We start from the raw sequence: 23,255 nt of genomic DNA on the forward strand, positions 1-23,255 counted from the left end.
CAATAAATCATCTAAAAAAATAAATAAAAGTGAATCAATCTTTTTTAAAGTAAATTTGATCATTGTGTGAAAGTAATTTGTATTTATATAGTGCATGTCCCTGTATATAGAACTTCATTGTCAGAAAAAGAAAAAAAAAAAGATGTAATTTGTGTTTCTTATTTTATTCTCACACTTGAACATTCAAACTGTGCCAACAAATCAAAAAATAATTCTGACACTGAAGAACTCCCAGAGGCCACAGAGGAGCAGTGGAACTTCTACGACTACTGTTAGACAACGACAGTGGTTTGTAAACGTAATTCAACAAGGTTAGTAACTTGTTTTAAAGCTTTATAAAAATGCAAAAAACACAATTTTGGCTTAATTTTATTTAAATATGAATAAATATCACGTGTCAGGCTGATGTGATTTGTTGTACAGCCCTTGGAAACAATTCTGAGACAAACACAGCAAAGAGGAGGATTTTTTTTTTTGTTTTCCACCACAAACTAGAGCAAAAAAGTAGGTTTAACATGTTGTTCTTATATAAAATACCTTTTTTTTTTTACGACTTTAACTGCAAAGATTCGTCCCAACGATCCACACGTCTGGTACTATTGCTACCTGAGCTCCTCTGTGGCGTTGTTTTCCAGGCATGAACAGGTTATAGACAGAAGGCGATGCACAGCATCAGTAATGAGCAGCAACTGAAGTCCTTCTGCTCGCGGCCGTCGCCATGTTTGACACACACGGTGACACACACGGTGACACACACGGTGACACACACGGTGACACACACGGTGACACACACGGTGACACACACGGTGACACACACACACCAACACAGTCCAGCAGCTGCCTCGTCCTCGTCCTCCTCCCCATGTTGACCGGCGGCTCCTCCTCGGCCGGTCACTCGCTTTTTTTTCCGCTGTCGCCGAGCGCAGACGTGTGAGTCGGATTCACAAGAAGCGAAGACCCGGCGTTCAAGGGTCGGGGAGGTCGGACGTGTCCACGGTGACCTTGGGAAGAAACACGTCAACATCAGGAAGTTTGGAAGAAGAAAAGTGACGTCAGCGTATTGAAGGATTGAGTTTAACATTTATTTTATGCACTATTCTTATTATATTTGGTTAATTATATTAAATCATTTCTATTTTGAAATCTTGAATTGGTTATTATTGAACAATTTTGATTTTTTTAAACAGAGTTTAATATTAAAATTCCATTCGTGTCAAAATAAATGTTCTAATGTGATATAAAGATGTTTGTATTTTTGTCGTTTCCCTTTAAAAAATTGTATTTCTCTTAACTTTTATCTTTAACTTCTGTTTTACTATTGTCTTTTTCAACTGTTGTCTCATCATCCATCCATCCATCCATCATCTATCCCTCCCTCCCTCTACCCATCCCTCCCTCTATCCATCTATCCCTCCCTCCCTCTATCCATCCCTCCCTCCAACTATCCATCCCGCCCTCCCTCCCACTATCCATTCATCCATCCCTCCCTCCCTCTATCCATCCCTCCCTCCCACTATCCATTCATCCATCCCTCCCTCCCTCTATCCATCCCTCCCTCCCATTATCCATTCATCCATCCCGCCCTCTATCCCTCCATCCATCCATCTATCCCTCCCTCCCTCTATCCATCCCTCCCTTTATCCATCTATCCATCCATCCATCCATCTATCCCTCTATCCATCCCACCCTCTATCCCTCCATCCATCCATCCATACCTCTATCCACCCCTCCCTCTATCCATCTATCCATCCATCTATCCCTCCATCCATCCCTCCCTCCCTCTCTCTATCCATTCATCCATACCTCCCTCCATCCATCTATCCCTCCCTCTATCCCTCCATCCACCCATCCCTCCCTCTCTCCCTCCCTCCCTCTCTCTATCCATTCATCCATACCTCCCTCCATCCATCTATCCCTCCCTCTATCCATCCATCCATCCATCCATCCATCCTTCCATCCTTCCCTCTATCCATCCATCTATAAAAGTGCTACAAGAAAATATCGAGCTCTTACGTTGTCATGTGATCACCTACGTGTCGCACGATTGGCTAAAAGATCGATCAATTTCCCTGGTACTACTATAAATAAAGTTTTGTATTGAATTTTAAAATGCTATGATTGAAGAAAATATATATAGAATTTAGTTTTACATTTATCTTTGGATTATTAGAAGTACAATATCAAATTATATGTGTAGATTAACTTAGAAATGATTATTTATTGTATAAAAAGAAAAAATAATTCAACCTTTAAATATTTAAAGAATATCCAATTAAAACAAGTTCAACATTTCCATTTACGATCAACAAAAACCAGTCCAACATGTGTGGGTTCAGCACCTTGATGAAGAGAGTGTCGTCCTTGATGTAGGTTCCCGTCTCCAGGACGCTCTGGGACACGAACAGAGGGCAGCCGGACGCGATGTTCATCTCCGCCGTGGGGCGCCTGAAGCTGCTGCTGTTGGGGTCCGGCTTGAAGGCGTCGGCGAGGTGTTTCCTGGCGGGACCCTGATCCATCAGCATCAGAGTCACCTGATCAGGAGACATAGAGTCAAACGTGGACCCGTTGGTGACTCGTTTGTAAACATCATCAAATGTTATGCTTTATGTAGCTTTGATTATATTATAAGATTATTATTATTATTATATTATTATTTATAAAACAACACATACAATGAGACAAACATGGCTGGAATTCTCAGTGAAAACCAAGTAAAAAAAAACTCCATAAAACACCAAAATATTTCAAAGAGGGTTAATAAACAAATGCTTCTATGGCCCGTAATTACCTCCGCCAAGGAGCTCACGTTATTGTTTTTTTCTGTTGGAAAAATAACTCAAGAGAGTTTTTTTTAGTAACTGTTGATATTTGATGGAAAAATTTAATAATTTTAGTGTTAAACACATTTTTAAAGTAAACTCGACTAAGAAAAGGTTTTCAATTTCAAATACTGAAAACAGTTGTTGAATTATTATAAAATTAAAAGCAAAGTACTGCGTCAGGGATTTACCGGTTAGTGCTTAGAACATGTTTTGTGGTTATTAAAACTAATATTTGGTCTTTAAATTGAATTAATTATTTAATTATTTTTTAACATGTTTACTTCAATCTACAAGTCACTTATTTAATTGATTTATTGATATTTATTTTATTCATTAAAATTCTGTACTTTCAACATCAGGTAAAAAAACAAAAACAACTTACAACAATAAATGTGTTTAAATTCTGATTAAAGCGACAGCGAGATTGAGACGGAACCCATTTTTGTTTTAGCTCCCTCTACTGTTAGAACAGTGTGATGACGGTTTTGAAAGAAGACGTTTTTAAATGTTACCTAGTGTTGCTTTAATGACACGATCTGAAGAGTCTCACTAACAGTGAAAACCAAGTAAAGAAAACTCCATAAAACACCAAAATATTTCAAAGAGGGTTAATAAACAAATGCTTCTATGGCCCGTAATTACCTCCGCCAAGGAGCTCACGTTATTGTTTTTTTCTGTTGGAAAAATAACTCAAGAGAGGTTTTTTTTTAGTAACTGTTGATATTTGGATGGAAAAATGATAATTTTAGTGTTAAACACATTTTAAAGTAAACTCGACTATAAAAAGATAAAAAACTGAAAACAGTTGTTGAATTGTATTCATAAAATTAATAGCGAAAATACAAAGTACTGCGTCAGGGATTTACCGGTTAGTGCTTAGAACATGTTTTGTGGTTATTAAAACTAATATTTTGGTCTTTAAATTGAATTAATTATTGAATTATATTTTACATGTTTACTTCAGTCTACAAGTCACTTATTTAATTGATTTATTGATATTTATTATATTCATTAAAATTCTGTACTTTCAACATCAGGTAAAAAAAAAAAACTTACGTCAATAAATGTGTTTTAATTCTGATTAAAGCGACAGCGAGATTGAGACGGAACCCATTTTTGTTTTAGCTCCCTCTACTGTTAGAACAGTGTGATGACGGTTTTGAAAAAATATGTTTTTAAATGTTACCTAGTGTTGCTTTAATGACACGATCTGAAGAGTCTCACTAACAGTGAAAACCAAGTAAAAAAACCTCAATAAAACACCAAAATATTTCAAAGAGGGTTAATAAACAAATGCTTCTACGGCCCGTAATTACCTCCGCCAAGGAGCTCACGTTATTGTTTTTTTCTGTTGGAAAAATAACTCAAGAGAGTTTTTTTTAGTAACTGTTGATATTTGGATGGAAAAATGATCATTTTAGTGTTAAACACATTTTAAAGTAAACTCGACTATAAAAAAAGGTTTTGCTCAGTCGAGCTCATTTCAAACACTGAAAACAGTTGTTGAATTATTATAAAATTAAAAGCAAAGTACTGCGTCAGGGATTTACCGGTTAGTATTTAGAACATGTTTTGTGGTTATTAAAACTAATATTTTGGTTTTTAAATTGAATTAATTATTTAATTATATCTTACATGTTTACTACAGTCTACAAGTCACTTATTTAATTGATTTATTGATATTTATTATATTCATTAAAATTCTGTACTTTCAACATCAGGTAAAAAAAAAAACTTACGTCAATAAATGTGTTTTAATTCTGATTAAAGCGACAGCGAGATTGAGACGGAACCCATTTTTGTTTTAGCTCCCTCTACTGTTAGAACAGTGTGATGACGGTTTTGAAAAAATATGTTTTTAAATGTTACCTAGTGTTGCTTTAATGACACGATCTGAAGAGTCTCACTAACAGTGAAAACCAAGGAAAGAAAACTCCATAAAACACCAAAATATTTCAAAGAGGGTTAATAAACAAATGCTTCTATGGCCCGTAATTACCTCCGCCAAGGAGCTCACATTATTGTTTTTTTCTGTTGGAAAAATAACTCAAGAGAGTTTTTTTTAGTAACTGTTGATATTTGGATGGAAAAATTTAATAATTTTAGTGTTAAACACATTTTTAAAGTAAACTCGACTATAAAAAGGTTTTAAATTTCAAATACTGAAAACAGTTGTTGAATTATTATAAAATTAAAAGCAAAGTACTGCGTCAGGGATTTACAGGTTAGTACTTAGAACATGTTTTGTGGTTATTAAAACTAATATTTTGGTCTTTAAATTGAATTAATTATTTAATTATATTTGACATGTTTACGTCAGTTTACAAGTCACTTATTTAATTGATTTATTGATATTTATTTTAATTATTTAAAATTCTGTACTTTCAACATCAGGTCAAAAAACTTACGACAATAAATGTGTTTTAATTCTGATTAAAGCGACAGCGAGATTGAGACGGAACCCATTTTTGTTTTAGCTCCCTCTACTGTTAGAACAGTGTGATGACGGTTTTGAAAAAATATGTTTTTAAATGTTACCTAGTGTTGCTTTAATGACACAATCTGAAGAGTCTCACTAACAGTGAAAACCAAGGAAAGAAAACTCCATAAAACACCAAAATATTTCAAAGAGGGTTAATAAACAAATGCTTCTATGGCCCGTAATTACCTCTGCCAAGGAGCTCACGTTATTGTTTTTTTCTGTTGGAAAAATAACTCAAGAGAGTTTTTTTTAGTAACTGTTGATATTTGGATGGAAAAAAGATCATTTTACTGTTAAACACATTTTTAAAGTAAACTCGACTATAAAAAGGTTTTAAATTTCAAATACTGAAAACAGTTGTTGAATTATTATAAAATTAAAAGCAAAGTACTGAGTACTTAGAACATGTTTATTATTATTATTATTATTATGTAAATTGAATTAATTATTTAATTATAATTGACATGTTTACTTCAGTCTACAAGTCACTTATTTAATTGATTTATTGATATTTATTTAATTATTTAAAATTCTGTACTTTCAACATCAGGTAAAAAAAAAAAAACTTACAACAATAAATGTGTTTAAATTCTGATTAAAGCGACAGCGAGATTGAGACGGAACCCATTTTTGTTTTAGCTCCCTCTACTGTTAGAACAGTGTGATGACGGTTTTGAAAAAATATGTTTTTAAATGTTACCTAGTGTTGCTTTAATGACACAATCTGAAGAGTCTCACTAACAGTGAAAACCAAGTAAAGAAAACTCCATAAAACACCAAAATATTTCAAAGAGGGTTAATAAACAAATGCTTCTATGGCCCGTAATTACCTCCGCCAAGGAGCTCACGTTATTGCTTTTGTCTGTTGGATAAATAACTCAAGAGAGGTTTTTTTATTATTAACTGTTGATATTTGGATGGAAAAATGATAATTTTAGTGTTAAACACATTTTAAAGTAAACTCGACTATAAAAAGATAAAAAACTGAAAACAGTTGTTGAATTGTATTCATAAAATTAATAGGGAAAATACAAAGTACTGCGTCAGGGATTTACCTGTAGTGCTTAGAACATGTTTTGTGGTTATTAAAACGAATATTTGGTCTTTAAATTGAATTAATTATTTAATTATTTTTTAACATGTTTACTTCAATCTACAAGTCACTTATTTAATTAGATTGACTTATTGATATTTATTTTATTCATTAAAATTCTGTACTTTCAACAACAGGTAAAAAAAAAAACATAGGACAATAAATGTGTTTTAATTCTGATTAAAGCGACAGCGAGATTGAGACGGAACCCATTTTTGTTTTAGCTCCCTCTACTGTTAGAACAGTGTGATGACACCGTCTTGAAAAAAAAAAAGTTTTTAAATGTTACCTAGTGTTGCTTTAATGACACGATCTGAAGAGTCTCACCTTCTGCTTGAAGGGCCAGGGCAGCAGGGCGTCGTACTCGCCCCTCATCACCACGAAGAAGAGCGACAGGTGCGTCCCCTTGCCCATGCCGTCCCCGTTCAGGTAGATCCGGGCGCACATCTTGTAGCCGAAGTATCCGGTGTAAAAAGGCTGCGAGTACAACGACAGCGTCTTGGAAGCCACCGCTTCCTGTTTCCGCCGCTTGTAGTCGCGGATCTTCCAGATCAAGGTCCCGTTGTAGCTCGCCGTCTCCAGCACCTGGAAGCGCAGGTCCATGTCGGCCAGGCGGATCTCGTGGACGCTCAGCATGTCGTCCTGGCGGTTCAGCTGCGTCTCCAGCGTGGCTGTCGGGCGACGCAGCGTTAGCCATCGAATCGAGGAAAAACCTTCAGACAAAAAACCCGGTTCTGACCCAGAGTGTGAGTGGCGGCGCCGGCGGCTCCTCGCCCGCCTTGCTCGAGGGCGCTCAGCCGGGTCCGGACGCCCTCCAGCGTGCCGCGCAGGTTCTCCACCTCGTCCCGGAGCAGCCTGAGAGAACGCAGTTCCAGTTCTACCTCCAGGAGCTTCTCAGAGTGAGAGCTCATCAGTTTCTACGGAGACCAGAGAAGGAACAAGTTTCAAACTTTGACCTTTTATCACAGGGGTCATTTTTTAATGACATCATCCAGGAGCCAAAGTTGATGTTTACAGTTCGATCATTTGAGTCGTTTCAGCAGCACATTTTAAAAACAATAATGAATACATTTTATATATATTATCATTATGATGAATTAAACAGAAATAAAGTAATAAAACATTATAATTAATTCAAAATAAAGTAACAACAATAAACATTTACTGGTATTATTCAATGTCTCCATTTTAATAATTATGGGCAATAAAGCTTGAATAAACCAAAAAGGTTTATGTTTGAGGCTAAAGAACTGACAATGAATAAATAAACAAAAATGGTACTTTTTCAGATGAACTTTTACTTTTTTCCCGTTTTCCGATTTCCTGTCATTCTGGTTCTCGTGTATTTATTTCGTAACTTTTTTACTATTTTTTTTTTACTTTTAATTCAATTTTTATATGTTTTTAGTTTTTATTTTATTTTTTAATTTAAAAGTTTTCTCAATTTATATTCAGTTTTAATTTGTTTTTTTTCTCGTTTTCCTCTTATTCTTGTTTTCATGTTTTTATTTCGTTTTTTTTACAAAGATAAAATCCTATTTTTTAATTTTTAATTCAATTTGATATGTTTTTAGTTTTCATACAATGTTTTATTTTATTTTTATTGTTTTTTGAAAAGTTTTTTTCAATTTATATTCAGTTATAATTTAGTTTTTTTTTCTCGTTTTCCTTTAGTTCTTGTTTTATGTTTTTATTTCGTTTTTTTTACAAAAATAAAATCCTATTTTTAACTATGAACTTAATTTTTATACGTTTTTAGTTTTCATACAATGTTTTATTTTATTTTTATTGAACGTTTTTTTATTTATATACAGTTATTTTCAATTATTTTTATTTTATTTAGTTTTTCAACTTTTTTTTATTTATCTTGTTTATAAACTTTTTAGTTTGTGTTTCTTTTCCTCAATTTCTTTCTGAAGAAAAACAGCTCAGTGACACGAGCGACTCTTCATGTCAAGTTCATTTAAAAAGAAGAAAGGGAAGAAGAAAAAACGGTGAAACACAAACTATACGTCGTCCTGTTTCAGTGCGTTTGGTGTTTTTTTTATGCATTTAACGTTTTTTTCCCCCATTTTATTTTTGCTGTTTTTTCTTCACACCTTCAACTTCTGTGAAATAAACGCCAGGATAACCCACTATTGTGAAAAATGGATGGATGGATAGAGGGAGGGATAGATGGATGGATGGATGGATAGAGGGAGGGATAGATGGATGGATGGATGGATAGAGGGATTGGTGGATAGAGGGAGGGAGGGATAGATGGATGAATGGATGGATGGAGGGATAGAAGCAGGGAGGGAGGGAGGGATAGATGATTGATGGATGGATGGATGGATGGATAGAGGGAGGGAGGGATAGAAGCAGGGAGGGAGGGAGGGATAGATGATTGATGGATGGATGGATGGATGGATGGATAGAGGGAGGGAGGGATAGATGATGGATGGATGGATGGATGGATGGATGGATGGATGGATGGATGGATGGATGGATGGATGGATGGATGGATGGATGGATGGATGGAGGGAGGGAGGGAGGGAGGGAGGGAGGGAGGGAGGGAGGGAGGGAGGGATAGATGATGGATAGATGGATGGATGGATGGATGGATGGATGGATGGATGGATGGATGGATGGATGGATGGATGGATGGATGGATGGATGGATGGATGGATGGATGGATGGATGGATGGATGGATGGATGGATGCAAAGAGGGAGGGAGGGATAGATGGATGGATGGATAGAGAGAGGGAGGGATAGATGGATGGATGTGTGGAAAATACTTTTGAATTCATCATAAAAAATGGATCAATAAACAGGAAATTAATCTGTTGAGTGACAGGAGGGTCTGGACCTGCATGGTGGTCAGCTTCTGCTCGATCTGTCGGTTCTTCTCCCTCTGCTCGTTGTTGTGGTTCTCCACCTCCGTCAGACGACTGCTGAGCCCGGGGAGAACCTTGTACCTGTCCATCATCTCCACCTTGACCTCCTCCACCTTGCTCTCCAGCGAGGCGTTCCTCGCCGCCAGCATCCTCAGGTGATCGGCCGAGAAGGTGGACTCGTGTTGCTTCAGCTCCTGGTGCAAACCCTGGAAACACTCGAGTTCAGGAGACGGCAGCGTAAAAAAAAAGGCGGTGGATTCACCTTGAAGGTGCAGCCGTAGCGCTGGAACTGGCAGCTCATCTGAGCCTTGGGACAGTCGCTCTGGTGACTGGAGAGCTGAAACGCAGGAAGTGACATCATCAGAAGTGGACCTCGGACCGGAGGGCGAGGGTCGGGCGACGCCCACCTCACTCCGGGTCAGCGTCGGGAAGGAGCAGAAGTTCGGACACGTGACCGGGAAAGATGGACACACGGATTCTTTGTGTTTCTGCAGGAGAGAGAGAGAGAGAGGTCGTTCACAAGCACACCTGGGGGCGAGTGGAGGAGGTCACGAGGTCAAGGGGTCACCTGCAGCTCATTGAGGGGCATCTTCGTCATGCAGAACTCACAGATGGTCTCCCTGTGTTTGCACTTCCAGCTCAGGTGGTCCGAGATGTCCTTCCTCATCATGCGCTCCTTGCACTTGCCGTGAGGACACGGGACCTCGTAGAACTGACACACGTTCAGATGGTCCTGGAGCGAGAAGAAGAAGAAGAAGATGAGCTTTCTGGTTCTCCAGGACCTTCTCTTCTTCTTCTTCCTCCTCTTCTTCTTACGGGGATCTGCTGCAGACTCATCTGTTCTTGACACCCGTTGTTCTCACAGCGACAGTGGACCACGAGAGCCATGATCTCACGGTGACAGCAGACGTCTCTGAAGATCTGGAATCACAGAAGATCCAAATGAACAAAAAAAAGATTTTCAATTGAAAACTTGCTTCAGACGTTTTTATTGATTTTGTTTATTTTTAGTTTGACTTTTAATAATTGGATTATATTCACAGTGTTGGTTGTTGTTAATGCTTGTGTTGCAATTAAACTCCTGTCCTCTAGATGGCAGCATTATCCTCTGCAGCTAGAGGAGGAAAGATGACTGAGGACGAGAGGATACAGTGACTCTAGCAGTTTTTAAAGCTGATGTTTGGATGTATTTTGGTTGAAAACAAAAAAGGATTGAAATCCAAATAAAAAAAAATAAAATAAAATTGAAAACTTGGTTCAGATGTTTTTATTATTTGTTTTTTATTTTAAAGGTTCAATTTGATTTATTCTAAATAAATATTTGTGTTTTTATTCTTGTTTAAATTCTGAATACAAATGTTGATAACATACATTTATACAGTTGAATATTCAAATGAAAATATTAAAATAATGTTTTTCTAAATTGTGTTTTTTTTACACCTAGAGTTTCATATTCCAATAACTCTTTATGTTTTTTTTTATTATTTTTGGTCTTTTAAATTCAATATAAAATGTTATATATATTAGTGACAACATTTGTTTACACAACTACTAGTTTGATATTCAAAGTACACACGGTTTGATTTTCTGATGCTTATATTTAAAAAAACAAATGATCTAAATTCAATATTTTTCATCTTGTAGCCTTTTAAATTCAATATTTTGATATATTAGTGTCAATATTTAAATATTGATATATTAGTGCCAATATTTAAATATTGATATATTAGTGTCAATATTCATAAAAAAATTATACATATGGTTTGATATTCTAATGCTTATATTTAAAAAACAAATGAACTAAATTCAATATTTAAATATTGATATATTAGTGTCAATATTTAAATATTGATATATTGGTGTCAATATTTAAATATTGATATATTGGTGTCAATATCTAAATATTGATATATTTGGTGTCAATATTTAAATATTGATATATTAGTGTCAATATTTAAATATTGATATATTGGTGTCAATATCTAAATATTGATATATTAGTGTCAATATTTAAATATTGATATATTGGTGTCAATATTTAAATATTGATATATTGGTGTCAATATCTAAATATTGATATATTTGGTGTCAATATTTAAATATTGATATATTAGTGTCAATATTTAAATATTGATATATTGGTGTCAATATCTAAATATTGATATATTAGTGTCAATATTTAAATATTGATATATTGGTGTCAATATTTAAATATTGATATATTGGTGTCAATATCTAAATATTGATATATTTGGTGTCAATATTTAAATATTGATATATTAGTGTCAATATCTAAATATTGATATATTGGTGTCAATATTTAAATATTGATATATTAGTGTCAATATCTAAATATTGATATATTAGTGTCAATATCTAAATATTGATATATTAGTGTCAATATTTAAATATTGATATATTAGTGTCAATATCTAAATATTGATATATTAGTGTCAATATTTAAATATTGACACTAATAGTCAATATTTAAATATTGATATACTTGTGTCAATATTCATTAAAAAAAAGTACACATATGGTTTGATATGCTAATGCTAATATTTAAAAAACAAATGATCTAAATTCAATATTTTTTAATTCATAGTCTTTTTAAATCCAATACAACAGTTTATAAAATGCTAACAACGTAAACTTTATTTTTTTCTTTCACGCCAAATTTTTTTTCAAAGCCAAAATGTCAACTTAAATGAGTTTTGGTTCAAATGTTCTGTTCAAAGTGTTGACCTTGAGATCCAAGGGACTGACCTTGTTACTGACCAGCGGCTCCATGTCAGCCGGACACATGGGGTTGGAGCGACTGAGAGACGACAGCGTTAGACCAGAAGAAGAAGAAGAAGCAGAAGAAGAAGGTCACCTGTGCACGACTCACCTGAGGATGTCATTGATGCAGCTCTGACAGAACCTGTGGCCGCACTCCGTCTGCCGGGGCTGACACAGGACCAGCCTGCACGACTCGCAGCAGTACTTGGCCTCCGGGGTCTCAACGAAGTGGTCGCGGAATCCTCCGTGGAGAGGCAGGAAGCCTGCGGGCACACCTGGGGGACGACAGGGGGCGCTGATGAGCAGCCATGACCACAACCTCACAATAAACCTTTAAAGAAACTACAGTCGAGAAAAAGTTGAACTCAAATAAAAAACATTGAAACAAATGTGTTTTTTCTATCCTTTGTGTTATCTCAGGGTCAAGGTGAGCTGAAGGCCCTGAAACAAATGTGTTTTTTCTATCCTTTTGTGTTATCTCAGGGTCAAGGTGACCTGAAGGCCCTGAAACAAATGTGTTTTTTCTATCCTTTGTGTTATCTCAGGGTCAAGGTGACCTGAAGGCCCTGAAACAAATGTGTTTTTTCTATCCTTTGTGTTATCTCAGGGTCAAGGTGACCCGTAAATAAATGTGTTTTTGTATCCCTTGTTTTATCTCAGGGTCAAGGTGACCAGAGAATGAAATGTGTTTTTTTCTATCCTTTGTGTTATCTCAAGGTCAAGGTCACCTGAAAATAAATATGTTTTTGTATCCTTTGTTTTATCTCAGGGTCAAGGTGACCTGTAAATAAATATGTTTTTGTATCCCTTGTGTTATTTCAGGGTCAAGGTGACCCTAAGGCCGGAAACAAATGTGTTCTTTGTATCCCTTTTGTTATCTCAGGGTCAAGGTGAACAGATAATGAAATGTGTTTTTTTGTATCCCTTGTGTTATCTCAGGGTTAAGTTGACCCGAAAGCCCGGAAACAAAAGTTGTCTTTGTATCCCTTGTGTTATCTCAGGGTCAAGGTGACTCGAAGGCCAGAAAAAAATGTGTTCTTTGTATCCCTTGTGTTATCTCAGGGTCAAGGTGACCCGAAGGCCAGAAACAAATGTGTTTTTTCTATCACTTGTGTAATCTCAGGGTCAAGGTGAACAACCTCCACCACTGAATATGCATCACCTTGACCCTGAGATAACACGAGGGATACAAAAAACACATTTATTTTCTGGTCACCTTACGGGTCGACAAAATCTACAACAGATGAATCATTTCTCGACTGAGCAGCTTCTCTTGCTCAGGGGTCACGACCTCACGGCTCGTCACGAAGTCATTGCCTTATTCTGGCGAGAAACGGTTGCTCAAGAAGATTCTGGCTCAAGGTCGGAATGTCCCGAACTTTCATTTCTGATAAAAAAAACTCCTCAAACCAGGATCACCTTCTTATCCTTCATCTCTCCGACAGTCTCCTCCGGTTGACAGCGTTTGTTTTTCACCATTTAGAAAAGAAAACGTTCTTTATCAAATAGATAAAAAGGAGATTCTGTGTGGCCGTATTTTTGTCCCATAATGCATTGCAAGAGAAAACATTCCTGCGTGGATGCGTTTTTTAAACCGTTGTTTGACTCGAGTGACGAATCCATCTGTGGTCTTGGTTTTTACATCAAACCGTTTCGTGAAAGACACAAAAAAAGTTTGTGCCTCACACACAACACACTGTACACACTGTACACACAGAACACAACACATCGCGTTAGCAGTGACATGCTAGTGATCTCTGCTAATAGCATGAGCGGCGTTAGCTTCTCTGAGAGGATGTGAAGCGTCTGCTGAACACTTTAAACAAATAAAAAGAGTTTATACAGGTGTAAGAAAATATCGTTTTGTTGTATTGATATATATTTGTATCAATTTTATAAAGGTTTATAGTTCAATAAAGTTTGTATAAAAAAAATAACTCTTTTTTTTTTATTTACAATTAACATAATAATTAACTAATATTCACAGTGTTTGTTGTTGTTGTTGTTAATGCTTGTGTTGCAATTAAACTCCTGTCCTCTAGATGGCAGCAGTCATTATCCTCTGCAGCGAGAGGAAGAATGATGACTGAGGACGAGAGGATACAGTGACTCCAGCAGTTTTTAAAGCCGATTTTTGGACATATTTTGGTTTGAAAATAAATTAAAGCAGTTACAACTTCGTCAAGAGTCATGTGGTCTGTAAATACTACAACACCAGAGTCAAGTACTGGACAATACTACACATACTGTATATACTTGTTACTACACTATCACAACACCAGAGTCAGGTACTGGACAATACTACACATACTGTATATACTTGTTACTACACTATCACAACACCAGAGTCAAGTACTGGACAATACTACACATACTGTATATACTTGTTACTACACTATCACAACACCAGAGTCAAGTACTGGACAATACTACACATATATACTTGTTACTACACTATCACGACACCAGAGTCAAGTACTGGACAATACTACACATATATCCTTGTTACTACACTATCACGACACCAGAGTCAAGTACTAGACAATACTACACATATATACTTGTTACTACACTATCACGACACCAGAGTCAAGTACTGGACAATACTACACATATATCCTCGTTACTACAGTATCGTAGGAACAGATCCTTAAGACACTAAACTACATTATAAAGTGAAACTATTAAAAAAACAACAGTTTTGTGTATATCATTTGTAAAAGTCGTACCTTGTAAAGGTGCAGAGTCAGTGGAAGGCCACGGGTTGATGGGCCGGTGGGGGGGGATGGTGATGTGGGGGCCCACAGAGAGGGGTAAGGCCAGGGAGGGCGCCACCTGCTGGAGTGGGATCTGCACCTCCCTCCCGTCAGCACTCTTCCCCGCTGACATGACCTGCAGGAGTCAAGGGTCAAGAGGGTGAGAACGTTAATAATGATGATGATGATAAAGTTAAAGATGATGAAGATGATGATACTGACGATAACAATGGTAATGATAGCAATGATGATAAAGATAAAGATGATGAAGATAAATATGTGGATAAAGATGATGAAGATGAAGATAAAAGGTGAAGATAACGATGATGAAGATAACGATGATGAAGATAAAGATGACGATAAAGATGATGATAAAGATAAAGCTGAAGATGAAGATGATGATAAAGATAAAGATAACGATAAAGATGATGATAAAGATAAAGATGAAGATAAAGCTGATGAAGATAAAGATGAAGATAAAGATGATGATAAAGATAAAGATAAAGATGATGATGATGATAAAGATAAAGATAAAGATGAAGATGAAGATAAAGATGAAGATAAAGATGAAGATAAAGATGATGATAAAGATGAAAATAAAGATGAAGATAAAGATGATGATGATGATAAAGATGATGATGATGATAAAGATGAAGATAAAGATAAAGATGAAGATGAAGATAAAGATGAAGATGATGAAGATAAAGATGAAGATAAAGATGATGATAAAGATGAGGATAAAGATAAAGATGATGATGATGATAAAGATGAAGATAAAGATAATGATAAAGATGATGATAAAGATGAAGATAACAATGTTATTAAAGATGTTGATGAAGATAAAGATGTTGATAACAATGATGATGAAGATGTTGATAAAGATGATGAAGCTAAAGATGATGATGATGATAAAGATGAAGATAACGATGGAGATAATGATAAAGATGATGATGATGATAAAGATGAAGATAACGATGGAGATAATGATAAAGATGATGATAAAGATAAAGATAAAGATGTTGAGGAAGATAATGATAAAGGTGAAGATAAAGATGAAGATAAAGATAAAGATGTTAATAAAGATGTTGATGATAACAATGACACCTGTTACCGTGGCGTTGAACCGACGCACAAACATCAACCACCTGACTCGTCAGGAACTCTACCTCTGACCTGACGCAGGAGAGTGAGAGTGTGAGAACACACACCAGCGTGAGAACACACACCAGTGTGTGCACACAGCAGGAAGGACACATCATTTCCTGCCTGACTGTGGGTATGCAGGGGTTTTTCCACCGACAGCATCACGACACACACACTCACACTCACACACTCACTCACACACTCACACACTCACACACTCACACACTCACACACTCACACACTCACACACTACAGGGTCTTGTCGTGCAGCATCTGAACCATCATTAGACTAGAAGGTCCAGAAAGAAAGAAAGTGAAAGTGACCGCGACTGGATGTGACTCTGGAGCCCTTGAGCAAAGGCCTGCTCAGCACCGACACCTTCCTCCTCACGACACGCTCGGTACTTTCCTCACGAGCCCGATGGGTCGCGGACCATGTGTATGTAAATATAGAAAACACTTGAAATCCCCGACGACGAACCTCGAGCCGCGACTCAAACTCAACTTTCACGAAGACGTTCTCAGAAGAAGCTGAAAAAAAAACACGGATTTGATTCCATTTGAGATTCTTTTGGACCAAACTTGTGTTTATTGAGAGAAAAAAATGCAAATAATACTCTCTTCGTTGATTTAATTATTAAAACGATTCTATTACGCATTATTTACAGCGACGTCTGAAAAACTAGAACAAATATAACAAATAAAATAACAGCAAATAATTACAATTACAAAGAGAAATTAATTCTATAACATCTTTAATTTAAATTATTATTATTTTATTTAAAGTAGATTCTATTGAGACATGAATAATAAAATAATGATGATAAATATGACATAAAGACACTTTTTTAATATAATTATTACAAAAATATTGTGAATTTTTGATTTTTTTTAACGCATGAAAGCAATTTCGTAGAATTTTAAAAAATAAAGTAGAATCACTCGATCGTGTACTTTATTTGATTTAATCCACATTAAGTTTAAGAAAATAGTTGTAAACTGCGAGTCACGCCCACGAACACGCTTCGAACCGTCGTCCCACGACCCTTGAGCGACCTTTAAAAGTCACTAATAATACAAACTCTTATCCCACGACTGTCCTTCAGAGCGTCTCGGCCAATCAGAGCGCAGGAAACACGTCCATGGAAATATTCTTATATTAAATAAAAACAAAAAAGGATAGAATTCTGGGGTAAAAACAACAGGTTTTTGAACTTAAACTGTATTTTTTTTTAAAGGTAAGAACGACGAAAATAGTGAGTTCGTTGGAGAATCTCACGTTTGACTTGAATATAAAAAAATTAAATATAAAATAAAAGAACGTAAAGGAGCAGCAGACGCTAGCACGGTTAGCATTGCTAGCTAGCACGTTTTGAAACAGGAGCATTAAAAACAGGAGAATGTGTCGAATAAATCATTTCAAATAAAAACAAATCTCTCAGTAGAGTTGACGAAAAGGTTATTTTTTAACCATTAGGACGAGGAAATGGCAACTTTTGGACAACATACGAAAATAAAAAACAATAAATAAGTCAAATAAATAAGGTGTTATTAACGTGATTAAAAAGACAACAAACCGAAGCAACAATCTGTTGACTCAAAGACTCAATTAAGTATAAATAATAAAACAGGTAACATGGGTATAGAACCAATCACATCTCACAACGCTAGCTAACGTAGCTAACGTAGCTAACGTAGCTAACGTAGCTAACGTAGCTAACGTAGCCAACGCAGCGGTCAGTGCTAAACAACTCCAGGGTCGGAGGAACTTCACGAGAATAAAGAGCAAATGATTCATCACTTGAAGGACAATAAAACAAATGAACTGATAGAGAAGAGAAACATGTCCTTCAACCTCCACTCAGTCTATAGCACAACAACAACAACAACAACAGATAAACATCAACACATTTGAACTCAAGGATGAATCAAACGGACGACGTCACATCAGTAAACGACAATAAAAACCCTTCAATAAAATTCCATTAAAGCAGCAGAAAAGAAAAGAGAGGTGCACCTCAAGGCTCAGAGCTTGGACATCAACTGTTCACCTTAAAAACACGACTATTGTTAAGTGTTTAAAGACGATCGAAACAATCGAAACGAGAGAAAAATAACAACACAAAGAGGGAACATTAAGGTCAAAAAGGTCGATCGCCAAATACATGAAATGCAAACACTAGAGTCATTTCTTTTCCATCTGAGCTGAGCTGAGATGTTCTGGTCCACGTCGTCAACGTCTTCTCATCCCGAGAGAAAACCAAACGTCTGCAGATCTTCTTCTTCTCGACGTCGACGACACACAACCGTCTCGGAACCAACCGTTCGACTTTTGACTCACCGGCCCGTCCACGTCCAGCATGTCGACCACAGTCGTCTCGGTCTGAACCGGGACTGAGACGACTGGTGCCTCGCTCGGGCCCCGCCCACTCACAGGCCCCGCCCACTCACAGGCCCCGCCCACTCCAACATCACCATCAACGTCTGAGACAAAACCAGCGACTGATTCTATCACCATTTTCTACTCAAGGAAATATGGACATTATATTTTTAAATACATTTTTAGTAAATAAATACGTGAAATTACGAACAATAGAAATTTCTAAATTTTAAACGTAAAAAAATAATAATAATTAAAAGTAAAGTCAATTTTTTAATAATAATTTATTATTTAAACTCTTATTGCCGATTGCTCGACCGTTACTTGTCGACATGATTTCCGACACTTGAGTGACGGCTGATGTCGTCGCCACGGTAACTGTAGACGCTTCCGTTAAAGTAACGACTGCTAATGTTGTGACTAAAATCTACTTCTATTGACGTTTCATTTCTTTTACGTCGTCAGCGAATCCGTCTTTTCCGTGTTTTGTGTCGACAACTGACGCGCAAAGAATTCATGACCATCTGGATCCACAAATATTTTGAAGGATCGGTCTCTCCCTGTAACGACTTGAGTCGTACGTCAACTTTCCGTTTTTGCACCTTTGCAACCCACGGATCAAAAAGGATAACATCCGATTCAGGGAGCTGCTCGGGGGAGGTCTGCGCTCACAGAGTGCTCGTATCAGAAACGGTTCATCTCAGTGGTTTAAGAGCCACTTCTGGGACGACTGGAGAAGGTGTCGCCTTCAAAATAAAGCAACTATAGTTTGCTAGCATGCTAAGTAGCTAACAGCCTCCGTTGTCAAGCGAGGACGACAACGTTGTGTCGCGTATGTCGGCGTCAAACTAGGAAATGAAAGTGACTGAGAGTGAAATCTCTCTGGACTGGATGATGGCGAAGCATGTGAGGCTCATTTGAACGAAGATCAGAGACAAACTCTTTCTCAGAAATAATCAATAAATCTAAGTTTAGCCACGAGATTGTACCTGCGTCTCTTGAACTCGTCGTTGTTTTATTTTTAGCCGCGTTTGCCGGTTCAATTCTGTCACTTTCTGAGGTTTGATGCAGTCGAGGGTTCTTGTAGTAAATCTGTGTTTGAAGGATATATTCCATTATTAAAGGTCACATCCAAGTTCAGCTGCAGATATATTTATAAATGTATATTATTCTCTCACACGTGTCGTTACTAAACCTAAAGTTTCTCTTTATTTTGCAGGAAAATCACTCACAACACGAACAGTGAAGCAATATTTCGCTGAATATTTTCAGGATCTTCATCTACGTTTATTTGAATCGTATTTGGTTTGTTTTTGAGAGATTTGTGTAAAAAAAAAAGTTAAAATCCTCTTGAACGTGAAGCTTCGACTCCTAAAAAAAGTCCCGCCTGCAAAAGCCAATTTGCATCACATTCCAGTTGCAACCCAGCCCGACTATAACTCTCTCGGCCAAACGTGCGAACGACATATTCTGCCAGTTTTCCCCTCGAGTAAACAACGGCTTCATCGGACGACAAGTTATTGAATCTGATCTCGGATCAATAAATCTTTTAGAATCTATTTTATGTATTTTACTTGTTTATTTATTTAAGAACACAGAAGATCCTTTTAAAGTAGTTGTTAATAGCAACAAAAAAAAACATTATTCATACAAAAATAATAGTAAACAATGAGATCAAATATTTAATTTGTGTAATAACAGTATTATTTGTTTAAAGAAAAATATAAAAATGTATTTATTTCACTTTAAAATAAAGGGTTTGTTCGTTTTATTTTATTTTATCTGTAAAAATCCATCAGGAGTCAAAGAAAAAAAGCAGTTAAATATAATTTTAAACGTAAGAATGTAAACATTTGTCACTTTTCCTTTTACTAACTGTGATAATAGACAAGAAAAGTAAATATGTTTTCAATGAATAACCACCGGTGTTACTTGTCATTGACAAGGAAAGAGATTTTCTTTTCAAAAATCACACACAGACGTACACGTTTAAAATAAAAACGTTGACATCAGATCCATGTCTGCACGATGCAAATACACTATTGTGATTAAATCATAGTCGCTTTCTAAGGCGGGGGTTTCCGTGTCCTTCAAAGTCACTTATTCAGGGTTTTAAGAATCATTTCACTTGATCAACAATTAACTTATCAATCAAAACCAACCAACACACACACACACACACACACACACACACACACACACGCACTGAGGAGGGTTAAAGAGAAGACACACACACACACACACACTGAGGAGGGTTAAAGAGAAGACACACACACACACACACACTGAGGAGGGTTAAAGAGAAGACACACACACACACACACACACACACGCGCACACCTTCTTCAATTGGACCCAAAACGTGGAAGAATATGTGGTAAAACTCGGATAAACCGATAGAAAAAAGAAGTTAAAACGAAGTCATGATGATGATCGCTGAGGTCAAAGTTCAATATGATCCATAATAACGTTTGACATCAAGAAGCAACAGTGGCTTCTATCTTCTACTTTCATTTACTTGAAAACCCTGCTGACCTTTAACCCGGTGACAGGTGAACATTTGTTGTCGGGAATCTTTTTTTTTTCATCATCGGCTGAACTTTCAAACCAATCCTCGCCGCTGCGCTCGATTGTTCATGTCTGGTTCACAGGTTTTCCCCCGATCGGCTCCAGATTCTCCTCAATAATAAAAGCTGTTCTTGTGGGTTTTTTTCCGGTTGTTGTTCGAACTGATGCTTCATCTCGCGCACGCTCGTCCGCTGCTAGCGTTAGCCTCGTCACACGGACGTGTCATGCGCACACACGCGCACACACACACGCGCACACGAGCGTCAATGTCGCGCGGATTTAGCGCCGATGGTCGAGTCTGGCCTCGTGTGCCCCTGAAAAGAAGAGGATCGGCTCTGGTTCCGGGACTCACATGAATCTCCTCCGCAGGCCACACGCTCAGCTCGGCAGCTCCGCGGCTCGGCGCTCGTCTTCTCTGCTCTGGGATTCGAACCGACGACCTACGGACGCGAGCATGATCTCCGCCACCGCCGTCTCATGGTCCGGGTCTCGCGGCTCCTTCTGGTCCTTTGTGTGAGACGCGTTGGTTGGAGATCCAGTGTAGAGGATCCAGCAGGCACAAGTGATCGCACTGGAAACCCCCCTCCACTTCTTCCGCCCAGGAAATCCCCCGGACGCGCGGCCGCCAGGGGGCGCTGCTGCTGCGGGGAGAACCCGCGGCGGGCGAGAAGATGTTTTTCTTTTTTAATTTTATTTTAATTTAAAACCCTGACGAATCTTATCTCTATCGACTCGTGTCAGGGCGACTGGAAAAGAGGCTTCGACCCATTTACCCGTCATTAGCTCTAACGTCTTATCAGTCGAGATTCCTTTTAGTTTCATTTTGATTCTGACCCTCGAACTCTTGTCCTTCTGACGCCAATAAATGGTTTATTTCCTTTGCAGTCTCACCTTAAATTAAAGATTTATTTGATTTCTATTCTTCCTCAAAAACCTCCCCAGAAAAAAAAGGATATTACCTGCTAAATAAAGAGTTGTTTGTTTAATTCATATTAATTCACTACACAAACATTTTTAATCAAACATTTATTTTATAGAAAGTGTTTAAACTAATGATCGTTTGATAAAGTATAATTTGATACGAATTAACTATAAAAAGGTCAAACAAGACGCTTGTGATGGTTTGCAAAATAATATTTAGTAGTTTAAAGTCGAGGTTTAAGCTCAGGAATGAGTTTATTTATTTTATTTCTTCATAAACCTCTGCAGAGAAAAAGGATATTACCTGCTAAATAAACAGTTGTTTATTTAATTCATATTATATTAATTCACTACACAAACACTTTTAATTAAACTTATATTTTTTATATGTATTTTTATACCTTTATAACTCTTTATTTCTTTTTATTTTTGTTCTTATTTTATTTTGATTATTTTTTATGAAAAATTGCTGTATTTGCTGTGGATCATTTGGAAAAAAACAATTTAGTTCTAACCTAACAAACTAATGATCCAAACCTGTTCATTTGATAAGTAAAATTTAATACAAATTAACTATAAAAAGGTCAAACAAGTTGAAGTAGTTTAAAGTCGAGGTGAACAGGTTTAAGTTCAGGAAGGAGTTCATTTTATTTCTATCGTTTCCTAAAACCTCCGCGGAAGAGAAACTTTCCCCCGGATCGATCAAAAGATCTAATATGTTCAGAATGTCTCGGGGTCCCCCCCGGGGGCCTCCTCCTCCCCCGCCCAGAACATCGTCGGTCCTCTTTGGACTCGTGCAGCCGTCGTCTCGGGCCGGTCCAGAACCAGTCCAGGCCCGGTCCAGAACCAGTCCAGGACCCTGTGTCCACCTGCTCAGACGCATCTCGACCGAGAAACGCGTAAAAACCCTTTTTCCAAGAAAACAACGTTGTGTTATCGTAAAATGTTCCTGGAAAGTTACTCACACGTCAAAAGAAGAAACAGAAATATTTGTTTGTTTCCTTGAAGTTTGATGGTATTTATACACCGACTGTTTTAGGTTTGTTACGTTTGTTAAAGTGGGTTTTTTTTGGCAGAATTTCACAATTCCGTTCTCGCCGTGAAATCGGTTCTTTTTTTTGTAAACAGTATTTTTTAAATCATGATATTAAATGTGTAGTTCATTGTTCCCTTGTTTAAGGAACTACATTTGTATGAACTGTACAAACTCAACGTTGCGTACGAGGCGACGGTGACCAATCATTCTGTCGACCAATCAATCATTCTGTCGACCAATCAATCATTCTGTCGACCAATGGCAGCCGTCGATCACTTTCGACTTAATTTAAAATACAGTGTTGGTGAAGTTTCTGTTCGTTAACGATCGAACGAAGACGCCGGAGCTTTGATAAGATTCATATTTCATACGAGTCTACAGGGAGAGACCAATCCT

General features: G+C 37.1%; 1 protein-coding gene across 1 annotated transcript; it reads right to left on the reverse strand.

The window, feature by feature from the left end:
• Window positions 1-148: 148 nt before the first annotated feature.
• Window positions 149-21,681, reverse strand: traf3 (TNF receptor-associated factor 3). Its single transcript, XM_087779379.1, has 13 exons — window positions 21,255-21,681; window positions 14,785-14,947; window positions 12,165-12,330; window positions 12,041-12,092; window positions 10,091-10,195; window positions 9,843-10,007; window positions 9,682-9,762; window positions 9,537-9,611; window positions 9,247-9,480; window positions 7,137-7,314; window positions 6,725-7,068; window positions 2,340-2,531; window positions 149-1,001 (listed from the first exon to the last, which is right to left on the reverse strand). Exons 2-13 carry the CDS (start codon window positions 14,942-14,944, stop codon window positions 966-968), a joined length of 1,788 nt encoding a protein of 595 aa, XP_087635505.1. The 5' UTR covers window positions 14,945-14,947; window positions 21,255-21,681; the 3' UTR covers window positions 149-965.
• Between the last annotated feature and the right edge of the window lie 1,574 nt (window positions 21,682-23,255).

Source organism: Callionymus lyra, chromosome 18 (assembly GCF_982586985.1).
Source record: "Callionymus lyra chromosome 18, fCalLyr1.hap1.1, whole genome shotgun sequence".
Lineage (NCBI taxonomy): Eukaryota > Metazoa > Chordata > Actinopteri > Syngnathiformes > Callionymidae > Callionymus > Callionymus lyra.

Excerpts from the sequence above, each read along its gene's own strand:
- traf3 (XM_087779379.1), bottom strand. The coding sequence starts at position 14,944 with ATGTCAGCGGGGAAGAGTGCTGACGGGAGGGAGGTGCAGATCCCACTC. Across the intron at positions 9,612-9,681 it reads CGACGCTGACCCGGAGTGAG|CTCTCCAGTCACCAGAGCGA; the intron begins GTGGGCGTCGCC and ends CCTGCGTTTCAG. Across the intron at positions 7,069-7,136 it reads CGCCGCCACTCACACTCTGG|CCACGCTGGAGACGCAGCTG; the intron begins GTCAGAACCGGG and ends GTCGCCCGACAG.